This window comes from Prionailurus viverrinus, chromosome D3, assembly GCF_022837055.1.
Source record: "Prionailurus viverrinus isolate Anna chromosome D3, UM_Priviv_1.0, whole genome shotgun sequence".
Lineage (NCBI taxonomy): Eukaryota > Metazoa > Chordata > Mammalia > Carnivora > Felidae > Prionailurus > Prionailurus viverrinus.
Window position 1 is genome coordinate 36,486,648 of NC_062572.1, and position 24,638 is coordinate 36,511,285.

Below are 24,638 nucleotides of genomic sequence, written 5' to 3' on the forward strand. Positions count from 1 at the left end.
GTGAGAGACATTTAAAAACTGTGGAAAATAACTAGCAGTTTAGTGAACAGAATGTAAATAATTTCCAATGTGTTATTACAATAAATGAAAATGGATTAAACTCATTAATTAAAAGATAGTCTCTTGAAGCTAGATAAAAATAAGACTCAGCAATATGCTTTGTAAAAGAAACCACAAAAAATACTAAAAAGATTGAAAATAAAAGGACAGTTAGAAAATATATCAGGAAATATAAACCGAGGCAAGTAGTCAAACTTTGTTTGTTTACCCCATTCATGAATAATTCAGACCTTTCCTGGTCTGGGCTCAGTTCCGTGACACTCCTGGGCCTGTTGACTCCACCACCGCATTAAAACTCACAGGCTAAGGAGTATCTGTTTCCTTTATAGGAAAGGTTTTCACTTTGTTTCCTATTTTGACTTGGAGTCCTTTTTCCGTATTGGGCACCTGCAAATTCTCCTTTCTACCTTTCAAACTCAGCTGTGTATTTTTTATGTTTTATTTTTATAAGCATTTCCATATAGTTAAAAGGAAGAGAGCTTTTCCAGTCTAGCAATTTGTCCAGAAGTCCCCAGAACATCCACTTTAGATTAAAAACAACTGAAAACAAAATCCAAGTTACCTAAATTCTTCATCTATATTATAAAATGATAAAGCTCAATTGATAAAGTTACGAAAAGTAATAAAACGGTATCTTAGCACAGTCCTTGGTACATATAAAATATCGAAATACTGCCCTCTATACTTACCACTAATTTTACATTCTACCTGAAGAAAGACAGAATCATAAGCATGGAATGAAAATTCCATTTTTCCTGTTTCAGCTTTCACTGGATTGCAACTGCTCTGGGGGTAAAAATGCTTCCTCCAAAATTGTTGTGAGGGGGGGAAAAAAAGGTAACTAGTAAAGGACCAAATTACAGCAATGATCCTTAAGAGTCATTCAGTTAGAAAAGTGATTTCTTTATGATTTCATTTTGAAACCTAAAATCCAAAACACTATTCTGAGACCTACCACTGACTTTTTAGTTGACCTCCATCATGTCTCAGTATTTGTTTCTTCTTGAAAGTAAAACTAAGCTACGTGACAATGAAGACCTCCTATCCTTCCAAAATTCTGATTCCAGAGTATAAGAGAGTAAGAGAATTAGAATAATTTCTAATATATACAATATAATTTCTAATAATACAATAACTCCAAATTCTATTTTTCTATGAATGCAAAAATGACAGCTTAAGTTATTAAAACATTATGACATCCTTATTTGCTGTTTTCCCCCATGCAAAAAACTGTAATCCATTATACATAAATACAAGTATTTCCTACTTAAAAACCATGCCGCTTAATTCTCACATTTTAAAAGTGGTTCTAGAGGCACCTGGGTGGCTCAGTCAATTAAGTGTCTGACTTCAGCTCAATTCATGATCTCACGGATTGTGAGTTCGAGCCCCACATCGGGCTCTGTGCTGACCGCTCAGAGCCTGGAGCCTGCTTCAGATTCTATGTCTCCCTCCCTCTCTGCCCCTCCCCCGCTTGTGCGCTTTCTCACTCTTAAAAATAAACATTAAAAAATTTTTTTTAAATAAGTAAAAGTGATTCTAAAAAAATAATGAAAAAGGCCTCAAAATAAATGGTCATGTTTCTGGGAAAGTAACTGGACTTTCCTTTCCTTAACTACTTAAACTATTCAAGTGAGAATTCAGTCTGTGAAAGTGGACTGTGCTCACAACAATATTTTCTGGCATCCATTCCACAACATTTTCCCAAAGAATATGACAGTTGTATTCTAGACCAAGAAATTAGTATCATAAACATGACAAATTTAACCAACAGCATGTAAAATAGGAAGACAAACACCCTTTAAAAATAAACTATCCTCAACAATGTCCTTAAAACAATGCTTTTAAAAGTCCTTAAGGTAAGTGTTATCAGGTGGCTCAGTCGGCTGGGCAGCTTGATTTCATCTCAGGTCATGATCCCAGTGTCGTGGGACCTAGCCTGTGTCGGATCCACGCTGAGCATGAAGCCTGCTTAAGATTCTCTTTCTCTCTGTCACTCTGCCTCTTTCTCCTGCTTGGGTGCTCTCTCACTCTCAAAAATAAATAAACATTTAAAAATTTTTTTACGTATTTATTTTTGACAGAGAGAAAGAATGCAAGCATGCCGGGGGAAGGGGCAGAGAGAGGGAAGGACAGAGAATCCATAGTGGCCTCTGTGCTGACAGCACAGAGCCCCATTTGGAGCTTGAACTCAGGAACCTTGAGATCCTGACCTGAGCTGAAGTTGGACGCTTAACCGAGTGAGCTACCCAGGCATCCCTAAAAAGTTTTAAAAACTCCTTAAGGATCGGGTGCCTGAGTGGCTCAGTCGGTTAAGCATACGACTCTTGCTTTCAGCTCAGGTCATGATCTCATGGTTCCTGAGTTCGAGCCCCACATTGGGCTCTGTACTGGAAATGCAGGGCCTGCTTGGGATCCTCTCTCTCCCCCCTCTCTCTGCCCCTCTCCCGCTCGTGCTGTCTCTCTCTCTCTCAAAATAAATAAACTTAAAAAAAAAAAAAAAACTCCTTAAGGAAATTTGTAGTCTATTTTATACAGGTCTATATTACCTTTTATAGTGATCATGTACTACTTGTATAATCTGCAAATGAAAATTAAAAAAATAATAAAGTAGGTCAACATCCACTTGGTTTGCCCTGGAGAACTACAGTGTGGTGGTGGAAAGAATAATGACATGATGGGTGAGAGACTGCTTCAAACAAGAAGTAGAGGAAAAGAAATAAAAGGTACCTTTATGTATTCTATATTTTCTAACCCGCCCACCAGAATAGGAAAGGAAGCAAAAGATTCGGACAGAAGCTCGATCCAGTAAATATAGGCTGCACTTTTGGGATGGTGCTGCTAAATATTTTATCTTTCAGAAATCTGAGCATGGCAGGTAATTCAGAAGAATATTCAAAGTAAATACAAGATAAATGGTCAATATGGTTTAGCTATATATTTGTATTACCTTCAAAATCCCACATAAGTAAACTTATGGTATAAAACAGAGTAGCATGTAGAGAGCCCAATGCTTGAAATATAAACAACCAATATCCACTAATCCCAGCCAAGTCAAGCAAAACATACTAGGAGAAATTTAACAAAACAAGAAAAGTACTAGAAGACCTTAGTTCTCATTGCAACTGTAAACAAACTCTTTGGGTTTCAGTTTTCTCTATTTTTTATTTCATTTAAAAATTTTTTAAGGTTTTATGTTCACTTAAAAAAATTTTTTAACATTTATTTATTTTAGAGAGAGACAGAGAGCAAGCAAGCAAGGGTTGGGCAGAGAGAGGGAGAAACAGAACTTGAAGCAGGTTTCAGACTCTTAACTGTCACACAGAGCCCGACACGGAGCTCAAACTCGCAAACTGTGAGATCATGACTTGAGCTGAAGCTGGATGTTTAACCAACTAAGCCAACCCATGTACCCCATATTTTTAATTTTTTTAACGTTTTTTCATTTTTTGAGAGACAGCAAGACAGAGCATGAGTGGGGCGTGGCGGTGCAGAGAGGGAGACACAGAATCTGAAGCAGGCTCCAGGCTCCGAGATGTCAGCACAGAGCCCAACATGGGGCTCGAACTCACAAACTAAGAGATCACGACCTGAGCCGAAGTCGGACACTTATCAGATGGAGCCACCCAGATGCCCCATCAGTTTTCTCATATTATTATTTAATTTTTTTTAATGTTTACTTATTTTTGAGAGACAGCACAAGACAGAGCGTAAGCTGGGGAAGGGGCAGAGAGGGAGACACAGAATCCAAAGCAGGCTCCAGGTTCTGAGCTGTCAGCACAGAGCCTGACAAGGGCTCGAACTCACAAGCCATTAGATCATGACCTGAGCCCAAGTCGAAGCTTAACGGACTGAGCCACCCAGGCGCGCCAGTTTTCTCATTTTAAAGTGAGGTCCATTCCAACTCTAAAATTCTACTATTCTTTGTCTCCTCCAACTCTTTCCTCAATATAGATACATGGTGTAAAGTATATCCAACAAGCATTGGTCTAGAACTGATTCTCCTAACTTCAAAAAATGAATTAGTATGCGATGTCAAACTATGGCTATTTCCTTTAGCTATCCTACCCCAGTTTGCTCATGCAATTTTCAATCACTTAGCATTTACTAAGCATCTATATGCTAAGTAATGGAACTGAACATAAACAAGACACAATTCTAGCCTAAAGGAAATTTATGGTTTTTAAGTGGCAAAAAGACAGGTTAATTACCACTTGGAAGAATATACCTTACAGAAATATGAGAGCACTAGCACAAAGAGATCACCCAACCCAGGTGCATGTATATAGAGGCATGGATAGGGAATTTCAAGAAGAGGTAACACTAAGATAGAATCCTGAGGATGACCAGCAGGCAGGTAGATACAGACAGGGCTGCAGAGGGAGGATAAGCATGTGCACAGGTATGGACACCCATTCCCACCCAACAAAGCAGGCTACATTGAAAGGATAGCAAAAACTGAAGCACAGTGGGTAGAAAATGAAGCTAAACAAGTGGGAGGAATCACATCACAAAGTACCTTGTGATTGTGTTGTTTGATCTTAATGATGGCAAAAAGCAATTTAAGATTTTTGAAAAGGCAGTGACAACTCAAGTAATTTAGAAAGGTGTTGCTGGTGAAACAATGGAAAACAGACTAAACAGAAATTAGATGAGAGACAAAGAGACCACTTAAAGTATAATGGCCAGACTGTGAAGTAGGGAAGAACAGCAAATAAGAACAAAGAGGTTAGAATGACACCCACATTTCTGGCTCTAGCAGTAGGAAGTTGCTGAAAGTAATTTAATTTAAAAGAAGCAATTAGCATTTTTCTGTTGTATTTACTCTAATAATAGCAACTAAACAATATCACAAATTTTTAAAAAGCAAAATTCTCATTACTTTATTAGACAGTAATTACAAAACCAGATTAGCGATAAAAAGAGGCTTTTTGACACTGCCAACCATGAGACCATAACAGACCACATTCTAACAATACATTTAGACTTTTTAAAGAAAATAATACAGGCAGTTGTGTTTACAACGATCTATTTGCCCTAGGTATCTCATGTATCTATATATACATTTATTTCCAAAATTGTTAAGATGTATATATAAGATACTCATCTGCACTTGAGAGAGTTGGCATAAATAACTTTTAAAGGTCAAGGATGCTAAAAATGAGCTGTGGAGTTACCGACCTCTTTCTAGCCCTATAGGGTTCTAAATTGTGCAACTTCCATAGACCAGTAGAGGGCTGCAACAGCTCAGAGAAAATGGTTAGGCAGCCTCCCTTGCATCTCTGGCACTGGGAACTGAAAAAATTACCAATGCCTAACACAGGAATCTAATAGGCGCTACGTACTCTCTTCACTGTCAACAGATTCTAAAAGGGGTCAGGAGTAATTCCCCAAATCCTGAAAGCTTTCTAGAAACCTTTGTAATTAAACATTTTGTCACCAGCTCCTTTCTCTTCTGTCAAAATGGTCAAGTGTTGGAGGCCAAGTAAAATCTCACTGACATACAATAATTAGGAAAAAAAGTCAGTCAAAGGAGTTAGCAAATTACCACTTCCTTCCAGACTAACCTTCCTAAATCAATTTTGTTGTTAGGTTACTCTTACATCTACTTTATCAATTTTGTTCTGCAAAATAGTACAGTGTTGAAATCTAACTTTCCTTTGCCTAGATTTTAAGGCAGATTTTTACCTCACATATACAATCTTATTTTCATCTCCCCTTGTCAGACCACTCTCAATATACAATATGCAATAAACATGGAAAGGGACCCTGAAGTGAACTTTGAAGAAAAAAACAAAATTACATAGGTCTAGAAAAAGGGAAAAGTCACTGTTAGGAAGTTCGTGCCAAGAACAAAAAAGGGAGATAAGAATTCCCCTGAGGGAGTGAGGAAATAGATCCAGGAAAAGTGTATTAGGGGGCTTCCACTGAATTTGTAATGTTTAATTCTTAAGCTTGTGATAGGTACCGAGGAGTTCATTATGCTGTTTTCTGTACTTTTTTATTATCTAGTATTTCAAAAGAAAAAAGTTTTGGTATTTTAACTTTGCACCCTCTCCTGCCCCTCAAAAACATGAGCTGATCTTTGCAACATAAATCTGGTGCCATTCTTTTTTAAAATGTTTTTTTTTTTTAATTTTAATTTTTTTTTTTTTTTTTTTTACTTTTGAGAGAGAGAGGGGGGGAGGGGCAGAGAGAGAGGGAGATACAGGATCCAAAACAGGCTCCAGGCTCTGAGCTGTCAGCACAGAGCGATGTGGGGCTCAAACCCATGAACTGTGGGATCATGACCTGAGCCGAAGTCGCATGCTTAACCGACTGAGCCACCCAGGTGCCCCAAATCTGGTACCATTCTAAATACTACTCACAGTTTAATTCCAAGTAATGGCCTAACTCACTTTTACTGCTTTCTTTTTTTTTTTTTTAATTTTTTTTTTCAACGTTTATTTATTTTTGGGACAGAGAGAGACAGAGCATGAACGGGGGAGCGGCAGAGAGAGAGGGAGACACAGAATCGGAAACAGGCTCCAGGCTCTGAGCCATCAGCCCAGAGCCCGATGCGGGGCTCGTACTCCCGGACCGTGAGATCGTGACCTGGCTGAAGTCGGACGCTCAACCGACTGCGCCACCCAGGCGCCCCTGCTTTCTTTAAAAATGACAGGGCACATACTTTACCTTTAAATGGTAGGACTTTTAATTGTTTAGATAATTCAGTGCAGTTTTAACAGCAGTACATAAATATATGAGAGATTCAGGATAAAGGTCATGGTAATAAAAAAAAACAAAAACAAAAAACAAACCAGAAGAGTTTACGAGAATCAATGCTTCTATAATATATGCCTCTGATCCTGAAACGCATCTTTATGTATGCCCACCTTATGCAGTTAAAGGGAGCTAGAATTAGTACTTTATGAGAGCAACGCTAATGGAAGAATTAAATTATTTCTAATTTGCATATCACACTTTTCCCACCCTGACCCAACTACAGTGAGTTGTAACACTGCTTCAGGCTAGAGCCAAAATTTATAGCTTCCATATGATTTCACACCAGGGTTGCACTGTTTGGGCTTTATTTCAGTCCTGATCTACTACCTCACTTTTTCTATATCCTGCACACTCTCCAACATTAACCGACTTACTATACCACACACAAGAATTCAGATAACTACATATTTCAGGGCATTTAAAAGAAAACATGCTCTAAACCTGCTTAGGGTAGTAGTGTGTCCTACTGGTAGCTTTTTTAGCCAGAGAAACTTAGAAATATAAACTGGTTCTCTACCAAGGTATACTGAAAAGAATGATAAGGAGAGAGATAATGGGGGGACCAAAGCAAATTCAATGTATTCTAGTAACTGTAAGACAGTAAGAAAAGCATGGTACTATGAAAACTCCAACCCCAATGGGAAAGAATACATGCATATTTTGCTTTACTTTTAAAAGAAAACATTACTGGGGACACCTGGGTGGCTCAGTTGGTTGAGTGTTTGACTTTAGCTCAGGCTACGATTTCATGGTTCAAGGGGTTCGAGCCCCAAGTTGGGCTTTGCACTGACAGCACAGGGCCTGCTTAGGATCTGCTGTCTCCCACTCTCTCCCCGCCCCTCCCCCACTCCTGTTCGTCTCCCTCTCTCCCTCTCCCTCAAAAATAAACATTAGGGGCGCCTCAGTGTCTCAGTCGGTTAAGCGTCCAACTTCATTCATCTCAGGTCATGATCTCATGGTTGGTGGGTTTGGGCCCCGCATCAGGTTCTGTGCTGACAGCTCACAGAGCTTGGAGCCTGCTTCGGATTCTGTGTCTCTCTCTACCGCACTCTGTCTCTCTCAAAAATAAATAAACATTAAAAAAATTTTAAAAAAACATTATAAAAACTCCTAGATACATAATCACACAAATGTTATAAAGTGGAAAAAAAAGAGGCAAATTCCACTGACTGTATCAATATTAAACAGTTTTATCACAATGAAATATACTATAAAAACAATGCCAAAATATACAAGTTTAGGACTATTTAAGAATATAATAATTCTACCTCAAACCTGAACTTAATTCCCAAGTCACAGTATTCATAGTATTTTCTGGATAGACCTATTTCAGACCCTGAAAGCATATTCACTAGAATTTAAAATAGGGGCACCCAGGTGGCTTAGTCGGTTAAGTATCTGCCTTCAGCTCAGGTCATGATCTCATGGTTCGTGAGTTCGCACCCTGCATCCGACTCTATGCTGCCAGCTCAAAGCCTGGAGCCTGTTTGGATTCTGTGTTTCCATCTCTCTCTGCCCCTCCCCCCTTTGCATATATATGTATATGTGTGTGTGTGTGTGTGTGTGTGTGTGTGCGCGCGCGCGCGCGCGCACTCATGCTTTCTCTCTCAAAAAGAAAATAAACATTAAAAAAAAAAAGGATTCACAATATAATTTCAAAATGTTTACAGGACCTCTCCCTACTTATGGATCCTTGCTTTAAAAGTAACTATCTCTTCATGCTAAATTTTAAGTTCCACACAGGCAGATAAGATAATGTCTTCTTCGGGTATGTGCTTAGAGCACAAGGACCTAAAACCTTAAAACTTAACAACCTCATCAATGATCTTGTCTCTTACTGAATTTCATGTAATTTTGCTATAATTGTTTTCTAAGAAAATTTGCATTACATTGTTTCCCATCTTGCAAATTCATTTTTCTAAGTTTATTTCCTTTTAGAGAAAGAGAACACCTATGGGGGAGGGGCAGAGAGAGAAAGAGAGAGAGAATCCCAAGCAGGCTCCTGCTGTCAATGTAGAGCCCAATCTGGTGCTCAATTTCGTTAACCGTGAGACCATGACCAGAGCCAAAACCAAGAGTTGGACGCTTAACTGACTGAGCTACCCAGGTGTCCCGCAAATTCATTTTTATTAAGCCCCTCATCCTAGTAAACTCCTGCACTACCCTTCTCCCTGAGTCCTCTTATACTAATCAGACCATTCTCCTGTCACTGGCTTTGGGGTGATTCTTGGTCATTCCATAAATATGTGATGACTCTACAGTGTGATGAAATTTGGGTGTACAACACTGAACAAGACAGACACGATATACGTCCCTGCAGAGTTTGGTATATTCCTTTTCATAACAACCAGAAAGCAATCTGGATGTTTAAGAATAACGTCTTCCTATTTCACACATTTATGTTCTGCTCATTCAGTGTAAACCCTTAAAAAAGACAAAGACTATAATCCTGTCTTTGCTTATATTTTCCCAAACATCTGCCTCAACAATGACAAATGCAATGCTGTTCACAGAAACATTTATTTAAAATGTATTAACTGTGGGGCGCCTGGGTGGCTCAGTCGGTTGAGCGTCCAACTTCAGCTCAGATCATGATCTCACATTCTGTGAGTTTGAGCCCCGCGTCGGGCTCTATGCTGACAGCTCAGAGCCTAGTGCCCGCTTCAGATTCTGTGTCTCCCCCTGTCTCTGCCCCTCCCCTGCTCATGCTCTGTCTCAAAAATAAATAAAAACATTAAAAAAAAAAACTTTTAATAAAAAAAAAAACGTATTGGGGCGCCTGGGTGGCACAGTCGGTTAAGAGTCTGACTTCAGCCAGGTCACGATCTCGCGGTCCGGGAGTTCGAGCCCCGCGTCAGGCTCTGGGCTGATGGCTCGGAGCCTGGAGCCTGTTTCCGATTCTGTGTCTCCCTCTCTCTCTGCCCCTCCCCCGTTCATGCTCTGTCTCTCTCTGTCCCAAAAATAAATAAAAACGTTGAAAAAAAAATTTTAAATAAAAAAAATTAAAAAAAAAACGTATTAACTATGAAAAGTTTAAAACCTTCTTTGCTCAACTTGAAAATTGAGAAGTAAAAAGATAAAAATTCCAGTTATTTTCAAATTCAATATCCAGAGATAAACTATCACACTTCAGACTGGACCATTCAAGACCTTTCATTCCTCGTAGAAATCCATAGTCTGTAATGCAAAATAATTATTTTTTACCAAAAGGCTAAAAATTTACTTATTATTTTATCCTTTTTTCTCTTAACATCACCAAATTTTTTGAAGGTGTAGTTCTGTGAGGAAGCAACACAATCACAGATTTAAATCAAATCTCATCTCTAAAACAGGAGTAAGATATGGGGCACCTAGCTGGCTTAGTCTGTAGAGCATGAGTCCCATGTTGGGTGTAAAGATTACTTGAAAATAAAAAAATTAGGGGCACCTGGGTGGCTCAGTCAGTTGACCGTCCTCGGCTCAGGTCATGATCTCACAATCACAACTCGTGGGTTCGAGCCCTGCATCTGGCTCTGTGCTGACAGCTCATAGCCTGGAACCTGCTTCAGATACTGTGTCTCCTTCTCCGTCCCTCCCTCGCTCATGCTCTGGCTCTGGCTCTCTCTCTCAAAAATAAACATTAAAAAAAATTTTTGTAAATAAAAATCGGAATGTGATAAACTTCACAAGGTCACTGTAAGGAGTGCATGAAACTGTACATCAACTGTAAAACACTTGTAATTATGCCTGTATCAGTCAAATGGTACTTCATAATGAATTAGGATTTAAATGTGAGACTCTAGTTTTCCCCTATGCTCCAAGAATTCTGTTTTCTGGTGCTTCCTCCCTAACTACTGAGTTCACAAAAGCTATAGGCAGAAGAAATTCTTGGATTAGAAATAATTAAAGAGTCCAGAGAGTTATCATCTCAATAAGTTATCATCTCAATAACTTTCAAATACCAAACTTAAAATTAATAGTATGGAGAGAGTCGGTTTCTTCTGGGGTTTGCCAAAAGGATGTAAGATGCAAGTTTTCATTCAAATGATAAATTAGAAAAAATATTTGTAACATATAGATTAACAATCTCTAATATACAAATATCCATAAAGAGAGATTAGAGAATCGTTAACTTTTATTGTAGGTTTTTTACTTTAATAATAAGCATATGTTAATTCTGTAATTTAAAAACACTAATGAAAGTGTTTTAAAAATTGTTTAAACGGGGTGCCTGTATGGCTCAGTTGGTTGAGCGTCCGACTTCAGCCCAGGTCATGATCTCACGGTTTGTGAGTTCGAGCCCCACGTCGGGCTCTGTGCTGACAGCTCAGAGCTTGGAGCCTGCTTCAGATTCTGTGTCTCCCTCTCTCTCTGCCCCTCCCCCACTCATGCTCTGTCTCTCTTTCTCTGTCAAAAATAAACATTAAAAAAATTTGTTTAAAAAAAATAAAAAATAAATTAAATAATAATTGTTTAAAATCTTGATTGCCATTTCTAGAAGTTTTCAGTAAGAAGGAACAAAGAGAAAAATGGCCAAGGATATGAAGTGTTAATTCACACAAGGGAAAATGCAAATGATGTATTAGCTAATGATCCAAATTCCTGTAGCTAAAATCAGTATTCATACCATAATTAAAGACAAAAGCCTTGAAATTGAAGTGGTATACTTAAATCAACTAACACAAATTTAAATTGTCAACCAACAATAGATAGGTAATGTTTCCTTCACTGGGTGTTTGCAAAAGCAGGGGAACATCAGTGTATGAAGGGGAAGGAGGAGCCACGAAGGAGGAAAAAGGACAAAAGAAAGGAAGAATGAGTAAGCCAATCTGCTGTCAAACATTCCTGTTTACTTTCAATGATATGAGTACAAACAGAAACTCAGTAAAAAGGTATTTTTTGTTCTGTTCAAATTCAGCTTAAAGAGAACACTCATCATTATTCTTGGGATGTTTTAATGAAATCTGGAAGACAGGGTTAACTTCTGAAGGTTGAATAACCACCACAGGATGATCCGCCTCATTATAAATCTATGAATTAGGTTGATCATAAGAAAATTCTTCTCTAAGTAACAAACTTACATTTATACAGCACTTATAAATTTCAAGTTAGTTCTTGAGTCTAGTACTCAAGATATCTAAATATCTAAAGTTAGAGATACTCTAATGACAACTTTTTGAAGTATTTTCATAAGTAGATAGTATCTCCTCTCATCATTGATTAAAATAACATATGCAAGTATCTAACAGTGCCTCAAGTACAGAAGCTCAATAAAAGTTCTTTTCCTTCATCACCAAATAACTTTCAAATACTCAAACTCTGATAAAAAAGGACTTTAACTCAGAGGTTGCAAGACTTAGTATTTAGAACAATTTAGCATTTAGAACAAGAGAATGTAACAAGGCTTTCTTCCTAATTGTAATACTTTTGTTCAAATTAAGGTAGGAAACATTTTGTAAAATTTTAATTTTCTCATTTGTCTTCAACATCATTAACTATCACCACAAGTTAGTAAAGTGGTATAAAGAATGTTTTAGTATTTACTTCTACCCTGCTTAAGTTTCAGAAGAGGTATAACAAAACAGAAAGAAAGCTGTATACGATGTGCCTTTGGTGGAAAAGAAAATAAAAAGTACGGTAGGTGTGTTTCTCCTCTCTTCCTTTAGATGTACTAATGCTTCTCTTTAGTGAGTGAATTTCAAAAGTCTAGCATTTTGCCAGGGAATTTTAACCTGGATCCTATCCATGGTTCAACATCATCAGCTTACCTAATGTTTTGCTGATCTCAGAGTAGTTGTGAAATTCAAAGGATCTCACATAAAAAGTATTTCATGAACTACAAAGCATCGTAATTCTTACGTACTACTGTATTCTGAGTCAAAATAGATACTTCTAGGGAGAGAGAACCACACATACGTGGTTTCTGTTCTCCATTAGAATTCAGGAGGCAGACAAAACTCCCATGTAGGAGAAGAACAATCTGAAATCTGAGAAGCTACATGATTCTCTCACACACCTCTTTCAAGCAACAAAGTAGTTTAAAAATATGATATTCAGGGAGTCTGGCTGGCTCAGTTGGTACAGCATGCGACTCTTGATCTCAGGGTTCTAAGTTCCAGCCCCACAGTGGGTTCAGATATTACTTAAAAATAAAAATAAAGCTTTAAAAATGGGGAAAATATGATATCACTAATATTTCTGGTATTTCCCCCAATTATGGCCCAAATACAAACCGAAAACCAGAAGAGTAGACTATTACATATTTGAAACAATTTTAGTGCAATAGCAAACATAAAGTCAATGGCCAAAGAGACAATTTTTTAAATGCCAAAGAAAAAGAAATTACTTCCACTCTCTAACTTGCAGCTCCATAATTTATCTCTTCTACTTATCTCAATTTGGAAGCATTTCTGTGTTTACCTTAATTTTCTAAGAACTTAAGAGTCTGAACTTCTTAGAATTTTGGAGGCTGTCACTAATTGGAAAACCTATTGGGTGCTATTTTCTAACCTGCACAAATTTTCTATTGCTGGATGTATTCCTTTACAAAAGTCCTAAATGAGTTTGGTTGGTGATCTTTTTCCTATAGTAACTATGATTAAAATGTTTCTTTAGAAAAATGGAATCAATATCAAGGTGGAGTTTGTTAAAATCACCTCTTGTAACGTTAAAAACTGTAGTCCTTCTGTAGCTGGGGAGATTAATTTGCTTCTGACAACATAAAAAAAAAACCCAACAGTTACCTCAGCATCTCACAAAAAGGCTTTCTGCCTACCTTCCAAGAATCTCATAAGGTATTTACTTTCTTTTTGTTTTTTTTGACCAACACAGTAGAAGGTAGAATAGCTGGCCTCCAGATATTTTCACAAAATCTGAAATTAAAGAAACTCTGCCTCAAAACTTTTCAAAATCAGTTAAACACTCTTAATTAGAGGCAGAGCACAAACAAATGATTAAGAATGGGAACAATACGGTCTGTCACTTTTTTCAGGTCTATGAATATATACACATCACATAATAGTTCAAAGCCTTATTATCTTGGCCATATGTTAGAATAATAGTAGTATCTGTTTAACAAGATTATTTTGAAAATTATCTTAAATATTTCACTTAGAACTTTGAACATTCTAAGTGCTTAAGAAGTATTTATCATAATCTTCAAACTCACGATTACAGGTAAAATATGTAATACTACAATAAACAATAGTACTATATTGGTTTCCAGTATTATCAATTCAAAGCACTAGAAGCAAGATCTTTAAACAGCAAAAGCCAACAAACAAAAACTCACTTTTACATATTTAACATTAACATTTCTACATATTTAGATCTACAAGATAACCTTAACACCAACCATTCAAAGCTGAGTTTACAAAGGAAATTATCTCCTGTTATTGCCATATGTGGAAACTAGCAACAGACAAATTAACACTGCAACTAAGACACTTTCACTATTACTTTTAAAAAGCCACTGTTAAAGAAACAGATTATGCATGCATGAGTGTAAATGAGAATATTTTCAAATGCTATATGGAGAAACTTCATATTCTCCAGAGGAAGTCAGGCTCTAACAACTGCAATATTTAAAATGTTCATAAGAGGCTTTGCTAAGATTAGATCTAAGTGGGGATCAGAAAATGTATCTACAGGGAGTTATAATCTGTAAAACAGCAGGTGCTGGAAACAATAAAGCTAAGGCTAAGCAAAAACCTAGGGATCTAGACACCTTGTTACACAGATATTTTAAAATATCACCACTTTTTATATGTATAAAAGTTTACAATATACCATGTGCTTTTCATATGTAATCACATTTATTCCATCCCTGTAAATTATGTAGGAAAATGACTTTTTGTAGATTAAGAAGGTCCTGAAAGTTAATGCAATTTGTCAAAAACCACAGTTAGGAAGTAATAAATCAAGAATTTTTACTTTTAAATCAAAAATTTTAACTGAGGCTTTCTTGCTTATATTTCAATATTCTTTCCAGTACTCCAAAAAACTACTTCTTAAAGGAGCAAATTAGCATTTTCACAGAAAGGAATCTCTAGGCCCAAACCACAGACTTTTTGAACTAGGTTGTACTGACTTATGTAAGTTAGTTCACTTTAGTAGGACTTTATTTTCTCATCCGTAAAATGAGAAAATCTGAAGTCCCTTCCAGTTCTAAGGACAAATCACCATGACTCTACCCTTTACACAATACATTTTACAAATACATTTTGATGTTAATTTTAGAAACTCCAAGTAACAAAGTAGTGTGTGAACAGCTCTTAAACAAACTATTGCAATTATTAAACAAATTCTTCATGCCTTTCTGATAAATGTTGCTTCAGTATCAAGTTTATATACAGAAAACAGTTTAACCTCTTATGGACTATGATGGAAGCAATCTCATAAATCATTCTCTTTTTAGACTGAAATAATGCTCTTAAAACAGGAGAATGAAAAACTTTACCAGTCAATACCAACAAATTGAACATTTTTACTATTATTCTTCTTATTCCTTAGAATAAAAACCTCTTTTCCAACAAAGTGTTTTTCAAATAGCCCACTGACTACCATTTTCTACAATCTACCTCAAAAGAATATCACACTTTCCAAAAACTTCTATAGGATTATATATACACACACACACATATATATATACACACACACACATATATATACACACACACATATATAAACACCTTGATAAAAACATCTTCCTTTTAAATTCATTCCACTGAGTAGGCACTTGTCTCCAAACAAAATTCAACTGTTTTCCCCTTCCCTTGACATTCAAGAACTAAAACCAGAGACTGAACATATTTTTTCACCTACCTAAGTTCTTTCCTCATCAGAATATTTTAGTTCTCTCTATTCTATCTCAAATACTCCTCATGGAATACACACCCAAGATTTTCACTTTCCCAGCTCTGCTTGCTCATTAAACCATACTAAACAACTATGGAAATCACAGAGACAAAAAACATTAAAGGTACCCTCTTTCTTTTTTTTTTAACTCTTTACCTTCCATGAATACCCCTTAATACTCAGATTTTAGTTCCCTTTAACACCTTGCATGCCCCTAAAATAGAACACATCCCTGAATAGCTTGACTTTAGTCAAGGTGGCTGCATACCTTCCTTTAAAAGACATTTAATTGGTACTTGTGTTAACTATAAAAGATCTTTAAGAAGTAAAACCTTTTCCTCTTGCCTATCATCTCCTGGAGAAACATGAATCTTTATTTTTTGCGTTTAGCTCAAATATAATGACTTGATCTTATACAGTCAACACTATCTCATTTTGTTTTTAAGCCACTTGGCACCAATAGAGCATATGTTCTGCCAGTTCTGAGCTAATCTCCAGGAAAGCCTTTGTACAATGATTGAAGAAACTGAAACAGATCAGTGCCCGAGATTTTGAACAGCCTACTTGAGCATATGTTTTTAATAAACAGTCAATTTATTTTAGAATAGCTATTTTACCAGTTCACCTTCCTTCATAATTTACGTAAACAAATTTTAAAATTAAAAAGGAGCACATGACTAAGAACACAGGTTCATTTCAACTTCGGGATTACAGATAATTCCAAGGCTTTACACATCACTGAATCTGTAACCCATTTCACCCGCGGGTGTCCGGTGGAAATTACAATGTCAAAGAGTACACAGCTTAAAATGTTTCCTACGGTTTCAACTGGTGCAATAGTGTTAACTTCCCATCCCAAACTGTTTCTTACTGTTATTATTAAAACAGCTGTCAGCTGGGCTTCGGTAACCTCTTTGTACAACCGTTTATTCAACGCTTTGGGATCCTTGAGGATGCGTCACATCATATTACCCCTCAAAATGAGATCTAAGAATCTGACGTGCTCCAAGGGTCTACGAACACCATTCGAATGGGCACTTGCAGAACGATGAAGAGAACCCATTGCCCAATGCGGCAAGGACAGAGTACACTGGCATTTAAGACATAACTGCAGCGTGCCGCTCTCCTTTCCCTTGAGACTATCAAAGCGGCAATTTCCCTTCTCCCTTTCATCTTCCTCTCCCCCTGACCCCGGTACCTCCGATGCTCTCTCCAGGAGGGGCCGCAGCGGTCTCCCGCGGCCGCGCCCGCACCCTGGCTCACGGCGGGCCGGCGGGCGCGCGCGACGGGCCGGGCGCGCCCCCACCCCCGCCCAGCCCCGCCCCGCCGGGTCCGGCCGCAGCACGCCGGCGGCGCCCTCTCGGGCCGCGCACACTCGCACACTCGCACGCACACGCTCCTCCCGGCCCCGCCATGTTCCGGGAGGCGGCGGCAGCCCAGCCCCGAGAGCGGCGGCGGGGGGGGGGGGGGTGCCCCGCCGAATCCCCCCGCACCACCGCCCTGCTGGCGGCTCCCGGCCGCGCCGCAGCTTCTGAGGACTCCTGGAGGGGCGGCGACGGGCGGAGCGGACCCGCGCCGGGGCCACTAACGGCCTGTCACTGTCAGGCCGGCGGCGCCTTGGGCTGGGCCTGGCCTGGCCTGGCGGCACGAGACAGGGTGGGCAGGACGCGTCCCCTACCTTGCTCTGATGAGGGGAGACGGGAGCAGCGCAGAACTGAGGGGTCTCCTCCCAGGCGCCGGGTACGGGGCTCGAAACCGCGCCCCTCCTTCCTCCTCGCCTGTCGCCACGCCCCCCTCACCCTCACGGACCCAAGGCACTAACGGCGCAGGAGGGTTTACCCCCTGAACGAGTGCCTCGGTGTTGCCGTCGCTGTCGTTGTCTTCGTCGCCGCTGCAACCGCCACGAACCCCGCGGAGGCCGGGCTTGAAAACATCTCCGGTCTCCGTCCGTCTCTCACCACAGCCTCCTCGCTCCCAGGACAGCGCCGCCCGGCGATTGGCTACGACGTAGGCACGTGACTCCACGGGCACGGGACGGGCGGCGTGACCGCCCCGCCCCCGGCGCCCGCCCGCCCCTTCCGCCAGCCCCTCCCCGCTACCCCGCCGCTCTTTCAGTTCTACGGAGAAGCTTCCCGAGCCGCGGGGCGGGGGCAGTCGGAAGGTACCAAGTGGGAGGCGGCGGGGGTGTAGGCCGGAACTCCTCTACGTGCTCGTACCGCCTACCACCTCACCCAGGTGTTACCGTCTTCCTTCGCCGTCACCGGCCCGAAAAGAGAGGGGAAAATCTGGGGGTGAGCTAGAAAGCAGAATAGGCTCCGCTGACGCTGCCCGGACGACGGGTTCTGCGGTCGCTTTTTGTGGCGACCATGGCAGTGGATGTGACTGGAAACTTCTGGAAATGGCGGCGGCGGCGGCGAAGAGGCTGGACATGGAGTATTCACATACTCTGTTATTTTTGCAGATCGGGTGGGAGAGTTTGTGAGGTCGAACCCGGGAAGATAGGTCTAAAGGCAGAGGCGGGGAGTCAGCCCCCTAAACTCCTAGCTGCAAACGGCCAGCCCCAACGTGTTCGGAGACGCGGGGCGCGGCTGGGCGCCCACGTCCACGCCGCAGTGCGCTTGCGCGCCGGCTGGGCAGCACCTGCGTCGGAGCCCGCGGGACGGGGACGCTAGCCGGAGTTCGGCCGGGCAGCGACGCGCCCGCCCTCACCTGCGCCAGCTGGGGCCCCAGTGCCAGTTTTGAAAGCACCTTAATGTGCACCTGCAGCGGGGATATGGAGAACCCCAGGATATACTCTCTCCCATTCACACTTTCGAGTAACCATTTTAGAGAAACAAGTACCTTTCTCCATATCCGAGATAGTATTTGAGGGGGAACTAGTCAGATACTGGAGTAGAGTGCGTGAGGAAAATTTACGGTCTTGGCTTACCAGCAGCGGGAACTTACTTCGGATGCTTTTTATTTACATCGAGGTTAGTCTGCGACGGTTCGTACATGCCTCTGTTTAACCACCAAGGGGGTTACATAATCAGAGGGAAACCATTTTATTGACTAAACTTCTGGACGCTTTTTATTTACATCAAGGCTAATCTGCGACAGTTTAGGAATGCCTTTAAGCACTAAAGGGGGTTTACGCATTGGACGGAAACCACCTTCCTCATGGTTAATATTGGCCTTGCCATAGTAAGCTGTCATTTACAACTACAGCACGTATTTGTGACTTAATGGAGTTACACGTTTATGTCACTAATCACAGTTTTGACACTTTAGACTTGACACAACATTAAATCTCAACAAATTATATAAAGCATAAACTTGCACTTTTCCCTTCCTAGGTTCCTGATTTCTCCCACCTATAAAACATTAGGTTCAATATGAATAGTAAAAGAGCACTTTATGGCTGTAGGTGGAATACTGTTACCTTTAATATGCGTTATTTACGGCATGAAATACAGAGATCCACTAAAAATTTCACCAACTCTGCCATCTCTTCAAGTCATTGAGTTCTCATTTTACTGTCAAAGAAAGTCCATTAGTATTGATGGTAATGGCAATTGCTATTTCTATAGCAGTTTCCATAGTGCCTCACTTCAGAATTGAAACGTAGCTAATCTTTAATTTGCTCAAGCAAATTAACCATAATTTGTGGCAACTACACGTACAACCTTATTAAAATCACTGAATATATGAAAGATTCATAAGGCATTGGCTACACTCGATGGGACACTACCTGTAGAAGAGCTCATTGTAGAATTCAGCTGCAAAAACATTTCTTAATGAAGCCCCTATTTATACGTGGTAAATGACATATTAGCTATAACTTATTTTCCTTTTCAGTGTGAAACTAGAAATGTAAATCAAGACATAATTATAGATATTACGGATAATGGTCTCAAGAAAAGTCTGAAGAAAACCATATCTACAAGCTAGTAGGTTAGTAAGCTGCTAATTAAGACTTTTAATTGTATATCCCTGTCTTTTGTTGGCTCAAGTCCTGGAATCCATCTTCAGCAAATGGGTAAAATACCTATTTTCCGAATAGGACCAAACAGTCAAGGACTGCAAGCATTAAACCTCAGTCTTAGCCAAAGTTAAGCAGGCACTTAAAGTGGGCGTACAATTGACTTTTTTTTTTTTAAGTTTATTTGACAGAGAGAGAGACACACACACACCACGCGTGGGGAAGGGGCAGAGGGACTGTCAACACGGAGCCTGCTGGGGGGCCCAACCCACCAAACCAAATCGTGAGATCATGAACCAAGAGTCAGATGCTTAACCCACTGAGCCACCCAGGCTCTCCACAGTTGACTCTCGAACAACATGGGTCTGAACTGAATGGGTCTACTCATATAGAACTTTTTTTGAGAAGTTCCGTATTAAAATGTATTTTATTTTTAACCTTTTCTGTAACTTTATTATAATACAGTATATATAATACATATAACAGAAAATATGTGTTAATCAACTATGTTACCACTCAACAGTAGGCTATTAAGTTTTGGGGGAGTCAAAAGTTACATGAGGATTTTCAATTTGGAGAGGTGGGTTGGTGCTCCAACTTCCTTCCACTCCCTCGCACTGTTCAAGAGTCAACTGTATTTGGTATCTGTATCAGAAGCCATTCTGCAAAATTTACCTTCCCACCAACGTACTTAGTTCTTCACAACTTTAGAATCAACTATCTTTATGTTTTGCTACATTACATCCAGATATATCAGATCATTCAAAAACTCCTGCCGTATTTCAGGAAGATGAATGTAATAAAAGTATAATCTCAGATCATAGCTTATCATATGACTTAGTCTATATGTAATACCTTTGCAGTGAAAACTCTTACATAACTGTTATTATGTGCTGTAGGATTTTCTGGAGCAGTGACCCCATCCAGTTACAGCAAGTAATTCTGAGCAATCAGTAGCTTTCACTACCAACTTTCAGTAGTTGCTACAAAAAAACTGGTAATAGATCCTTTGTCATTAGGGAGAATGATACATTGATTTATTTTTATTATTAAACAATAGTAAGATTTCCTCCTCAAATACCCTTTTTAAAAAAAAGCAGAGCTAGGAACTGAGAAGAGGCAATGAGGGAGCAAGTGATAGTAAACACACAAATGATGCCTAACTCTCCCTACAGGTTTGAGAAATCGGCGAGGATACAGCAGTCATCTCTGAAAACTGGCAAGGAAATTTTAATCAGTGTGTTCATATACATTTTGAAACCATGTTGGATTACTGTAATAAAATTTTACCTGGCAGGTGTTTTTAAAAGCTAATCAGGAAACTATCATTTAAACCAGTATTCTTATATTAAAATTGATACAATTTTTAAGAGAAATAGGCAAAAAGATTAAGCAAGACTCAAAATCCTAATATATACTGATACAATACAATGTAACTGATGATGTAAGAACTACAGAATATGTTTTGATAATGGTATAATATTATGTCTGTAATTATAATGACTGAAAGTGAATTTTCTAGTTCTAAAATATTACATAAAAATTGATAATCAGTGCATATCCTTAATGTCTTTTTTTCACCCAGTATCTGAAGCTTCCCCACTCCTAACTTTTTTCCAAGTAAAAACAAAACAAAACAAAAAATGTCAACATAGAAGGCATTTTTACAAAAGTCAGTAGAAAATCAAGAGGATAGAAGAGAGGTATTTTCATTGTGTTACCTTTCTATGCCACTTGTGTAACTACTGTTATTGTTTACCCTCTCAGATAAAAATAAAAACAAATTTTTAAAGATCTTCTTGAAAATAATGATATTTTTAAGCATCATAATTACTATTAGTGACTGATTAATCTGTCATAAGAGCAGCCAAACAATGACTTTGAGAAATTCTGAAACAAGCTATAAACATTTTTTTTCAACTTGCAACTAATGTACAATAGCTAGTTTCTTGAACTGGATATAATAATACACAAAAGGTTTTATCCTTTGTTCTACGTTGAAATATGCATTCAACCAGAGTCTATTTTGTTTATTGACTGCTCTTTCCAACTCAGACTGTGTGTGCAGTATACAATAATATCAAAGTATTTTCTACCTTCCTTTTATAAAAATGATAAAGAGTACTTCTAGAGACAACTACTTTATCCTCCTTACACCTACAGTCTGCCTGAGGTGTCACTTACCAGTTGGAAATACAGTAAAAACTGTATGCTGTAAATATAAAAATGTTTTCTGTAGAACAACCATTTTAAAACTTGGCTATAGCTAAAGATGGAAAAGCAAAATACATGTGAAATTCACAATAACCTAATATTATTGATAAAAGTGACCTGGCATTTGAAAATGGAAATACTGGAATGACTGTTAACTAGATTATGTGATACTGTCTTTAGAGTTAGCCACAGATAGCAAAAGACTTTAAAATGGTACTAGTATTAACATGACACTCATAGCAGCCAGTTGCTAGGTATACGCCATGAATGAAATGAACAAATAATATAAAAAGTTTATGTAGATAGAAGATTCATGTTTTATTCCTCCTGGGACATATTTACAGTTGAATATAAATTAAAGTCCTGCTTGCACACCAAAGCCAGGTCCTTTGGGTGGTTCAGTCAAAGAGGTAAGACCTCCAGCTGGCTCACAAGAGAAGCGTCCACTCCTGAAAAGAAAAGTAACATTAAGTTGACTATTAATAACTACCATTTATAAATCTTTACTTAAGAAAATAACTGTTACTTTACAAAACCCAGTTAGGTAACTATTTTTCACCCAAGAATTAGCATGGATTATTTAATTCAAACATTTCAACTGCTGCAAGATTTTCTAAACTTGAGTATGAAAATGGACATATCCAAAACTCACCATAAATATGAAAGATATAAAAGTAACACGTTACTAGTAGTTCCCATGTATTGAAGAGCGTACATATATTATTAGCTCATTTAACCTTTAGAACAATGCCATGAGTCAAATGATACTGGCCTTATTTTACAGATATAGAAACCAAGGCTTAGAGGAGATCAGCATCTGCCCAAGGATCAGAGCTAAGAACTGCAACATAACAAACCCAGAGGACATTTTATTCTTTTTATATTTGAATTTTATTTAAACTGAATTTTATTTTAAATTGAGATCTACCATAGTGAACAGAAGGGAAAACAAATTTATACATATGTTTGGAAGTCAACAGAGGAATTGGAAGGAAATGGGAATCTGAAGATTTAGGAGGGTATCCTTTAGGGGCAGTGAAAACAAAGTATATTTCTATTCATGTTTTTAAAAGCTCTATCAGTAGTAGTAACTTTTCAAAAACAGGTTCCAGACTAGGGTGGCTACCACAGCCACAAAGAAAACAAGAACAGGTCCTTAATGCAGCACAGAGGTAGAAGAACCTGTCTTTTTTTCACCCCCACACATACTTTCCTAAGTAATCACTCAACTCTGCCCCTGTCTGACCTCCATTGCTAGAGCCCAGCTTAGCACCTCCTCCTACTTCACCCTTCCTATTCCCTAGCTTTGTTAATTTACCTTGTTCCTGCCATATATTTTAGCTAAAGAACTGTTCAATTTATATCTTTTTACTCCTTGCTTTGCCCTTTAAATTCTGTCATCAATCTTACAAGGGTCTTTTTACAGCCACAGGAAATTACTTTTTGTTCAGGGGACAGGACAATGATACCACATTAATAATGTTATGATCTTTTAAGATATTACATTACACAGTGCAAGTAACTAAGTAGTATATTGTAATGAAGAGTGCCTACAAAGTCAGAAATTAAGTATTATTTGCATTACAAGTTCACTGTGAAAATGAGATAAAAAAAGTCACTATTGGGTCGTGTGAGTGGCTCAGTCAGTTAAGTGTTCAATTCTTGATTTAGGCTCAGGTCATAATCTCACAGTTCATGAGATCGGGCCCCATGTTGGTCTCTCTGCTGACAGTGCACAGAACCAGCTTGGGATTCTCTCTCTCCCTCTCCCTCTGCCCTTCCCCCACTCGTGCCTCTCTCTCAAAATAAATAAATAAACATAAAAACAAAACGTCACTGTGAACTGACAGAACCTAAAACTAATGTAGGGTAAGTGGCAAAAGGAGATCACACTTTAATAAAAAACAGTATTTGGCTTTGTAAATTTTTTACGTTAACTAGTAACACAGGTATACCGGCTGCTCTTTAACTGCCAATGAAATAATTATTCTGGAAAACTTTCTTCCCTTTACTAAGTCCCCTCTACGGTTTAAGCTCATCTACCTTCTTTACCAACACAAAGGACCAATTAGGAAGATTATAAAAACTGAGGTTTTTGAGAACAATAAATGAGAGAATTAATCATGCACACTGTCTGAACTCTTCAAGAAATTATGGATTTTTATATAAGAAAGTAATTTCAAGAGTAATCTGGTCCATTTTCCTAGTTGTTCCGTAAATTACAGTCCTATGACATACTTAAGGGGGAGAAAAGGTTTCAATGGTCTGTCATACCTGCCAACTTTCTCCTTCCCTCACCCTTCACAAAATGCACAAAAAAAACGCTATGAAGGCTGTTACAACCTCTGGTAAAGCCCACAAATTGTCTTTAATCTACTAATCTCATCTCTCCCCTCATTTTATCTGTAAATATGCCTCAGAACACCAGACAGGCAGCAATCTAGCCCTTCCATTCACGATTTACACTAGGGCTTTCACTTCATAAAAAACATCTGCTTTATGCATTATACTTAAAATGCCATCTATTAATTACTTTGTTCTCATTACAACTTAAAAGGTAAATCTGGTTTTTCAGCCATCCCAACACGATTTGTAATTCATCATTTTAAACTCATTTATCTTCTAGAAAACTTGACCTTTCTGTACATTGTTTATGGCTTAAAAGTACTTTTTAGGGGCTCCTGGATGGCTCAGCTGCTTTAGTGTCCAACTTCACCTCAAGTTGTGGGTTTGAGCCCCACATCAGGCTCTCTGCTGTCAGCCTGGGACCTGCTTTGGATCCTCTGTCTCCCTTTCTCTCTGC

At 38.9% G+C, this 24,638-nt stretch overlaps 2 protein-coding genes across 5 annotated transcripts in view; both read right to left on the minus strand.

The window, feature by feature from the left end:
- ANKRD12 (ankyrin repeat domain 12) overlaps positions 1 to 17,700 on the minus strand; it is a 126,271-nt gene extending 108,571 nt beyond the window's left edge. Inside the window, exon 1 of one of the 3 annotated variants that reach the window (XM_047827346.1) lies at positions 17,339 to 17,700. The gene's annotated coding sequence lies outside the window, so the exon portion shown is untranslated. Of the gene's footprint in view, positions 1 to 16,858; positions 16,928 to 17,338 lie in introns of those variants that run through there. The other 2 variants (XM_047827348.1, XM_047827347.1) reach the window with 2 other exon arrangements.
- Positions 17,701 to 22,128: 4,428 nt separating this feature from the next.
- The window catches only part of NDUFV2 (NADH:ubiquinone oxidoreductase core subunit V2), a 30,983-nt gene continuing 28,473 nt past the window's right edge, over positions 22,129 to 24,638 (minus strand). For both annotated transcript variants that reach the window (XM_047827351.1, XM_047827350.1), the window contains one exon: positions 22,129 to 22,284. In XM_047827351.1, the coding sequence (XP_047683307.1) occupies positions 22,191 to 22,284 (94 nt within the window). In that variant the 3' untranslated portion in view covers positions 22,129 to 22,190. The remainder of the gene's footprint in view (positions 22,285 to 24,638) is intronic.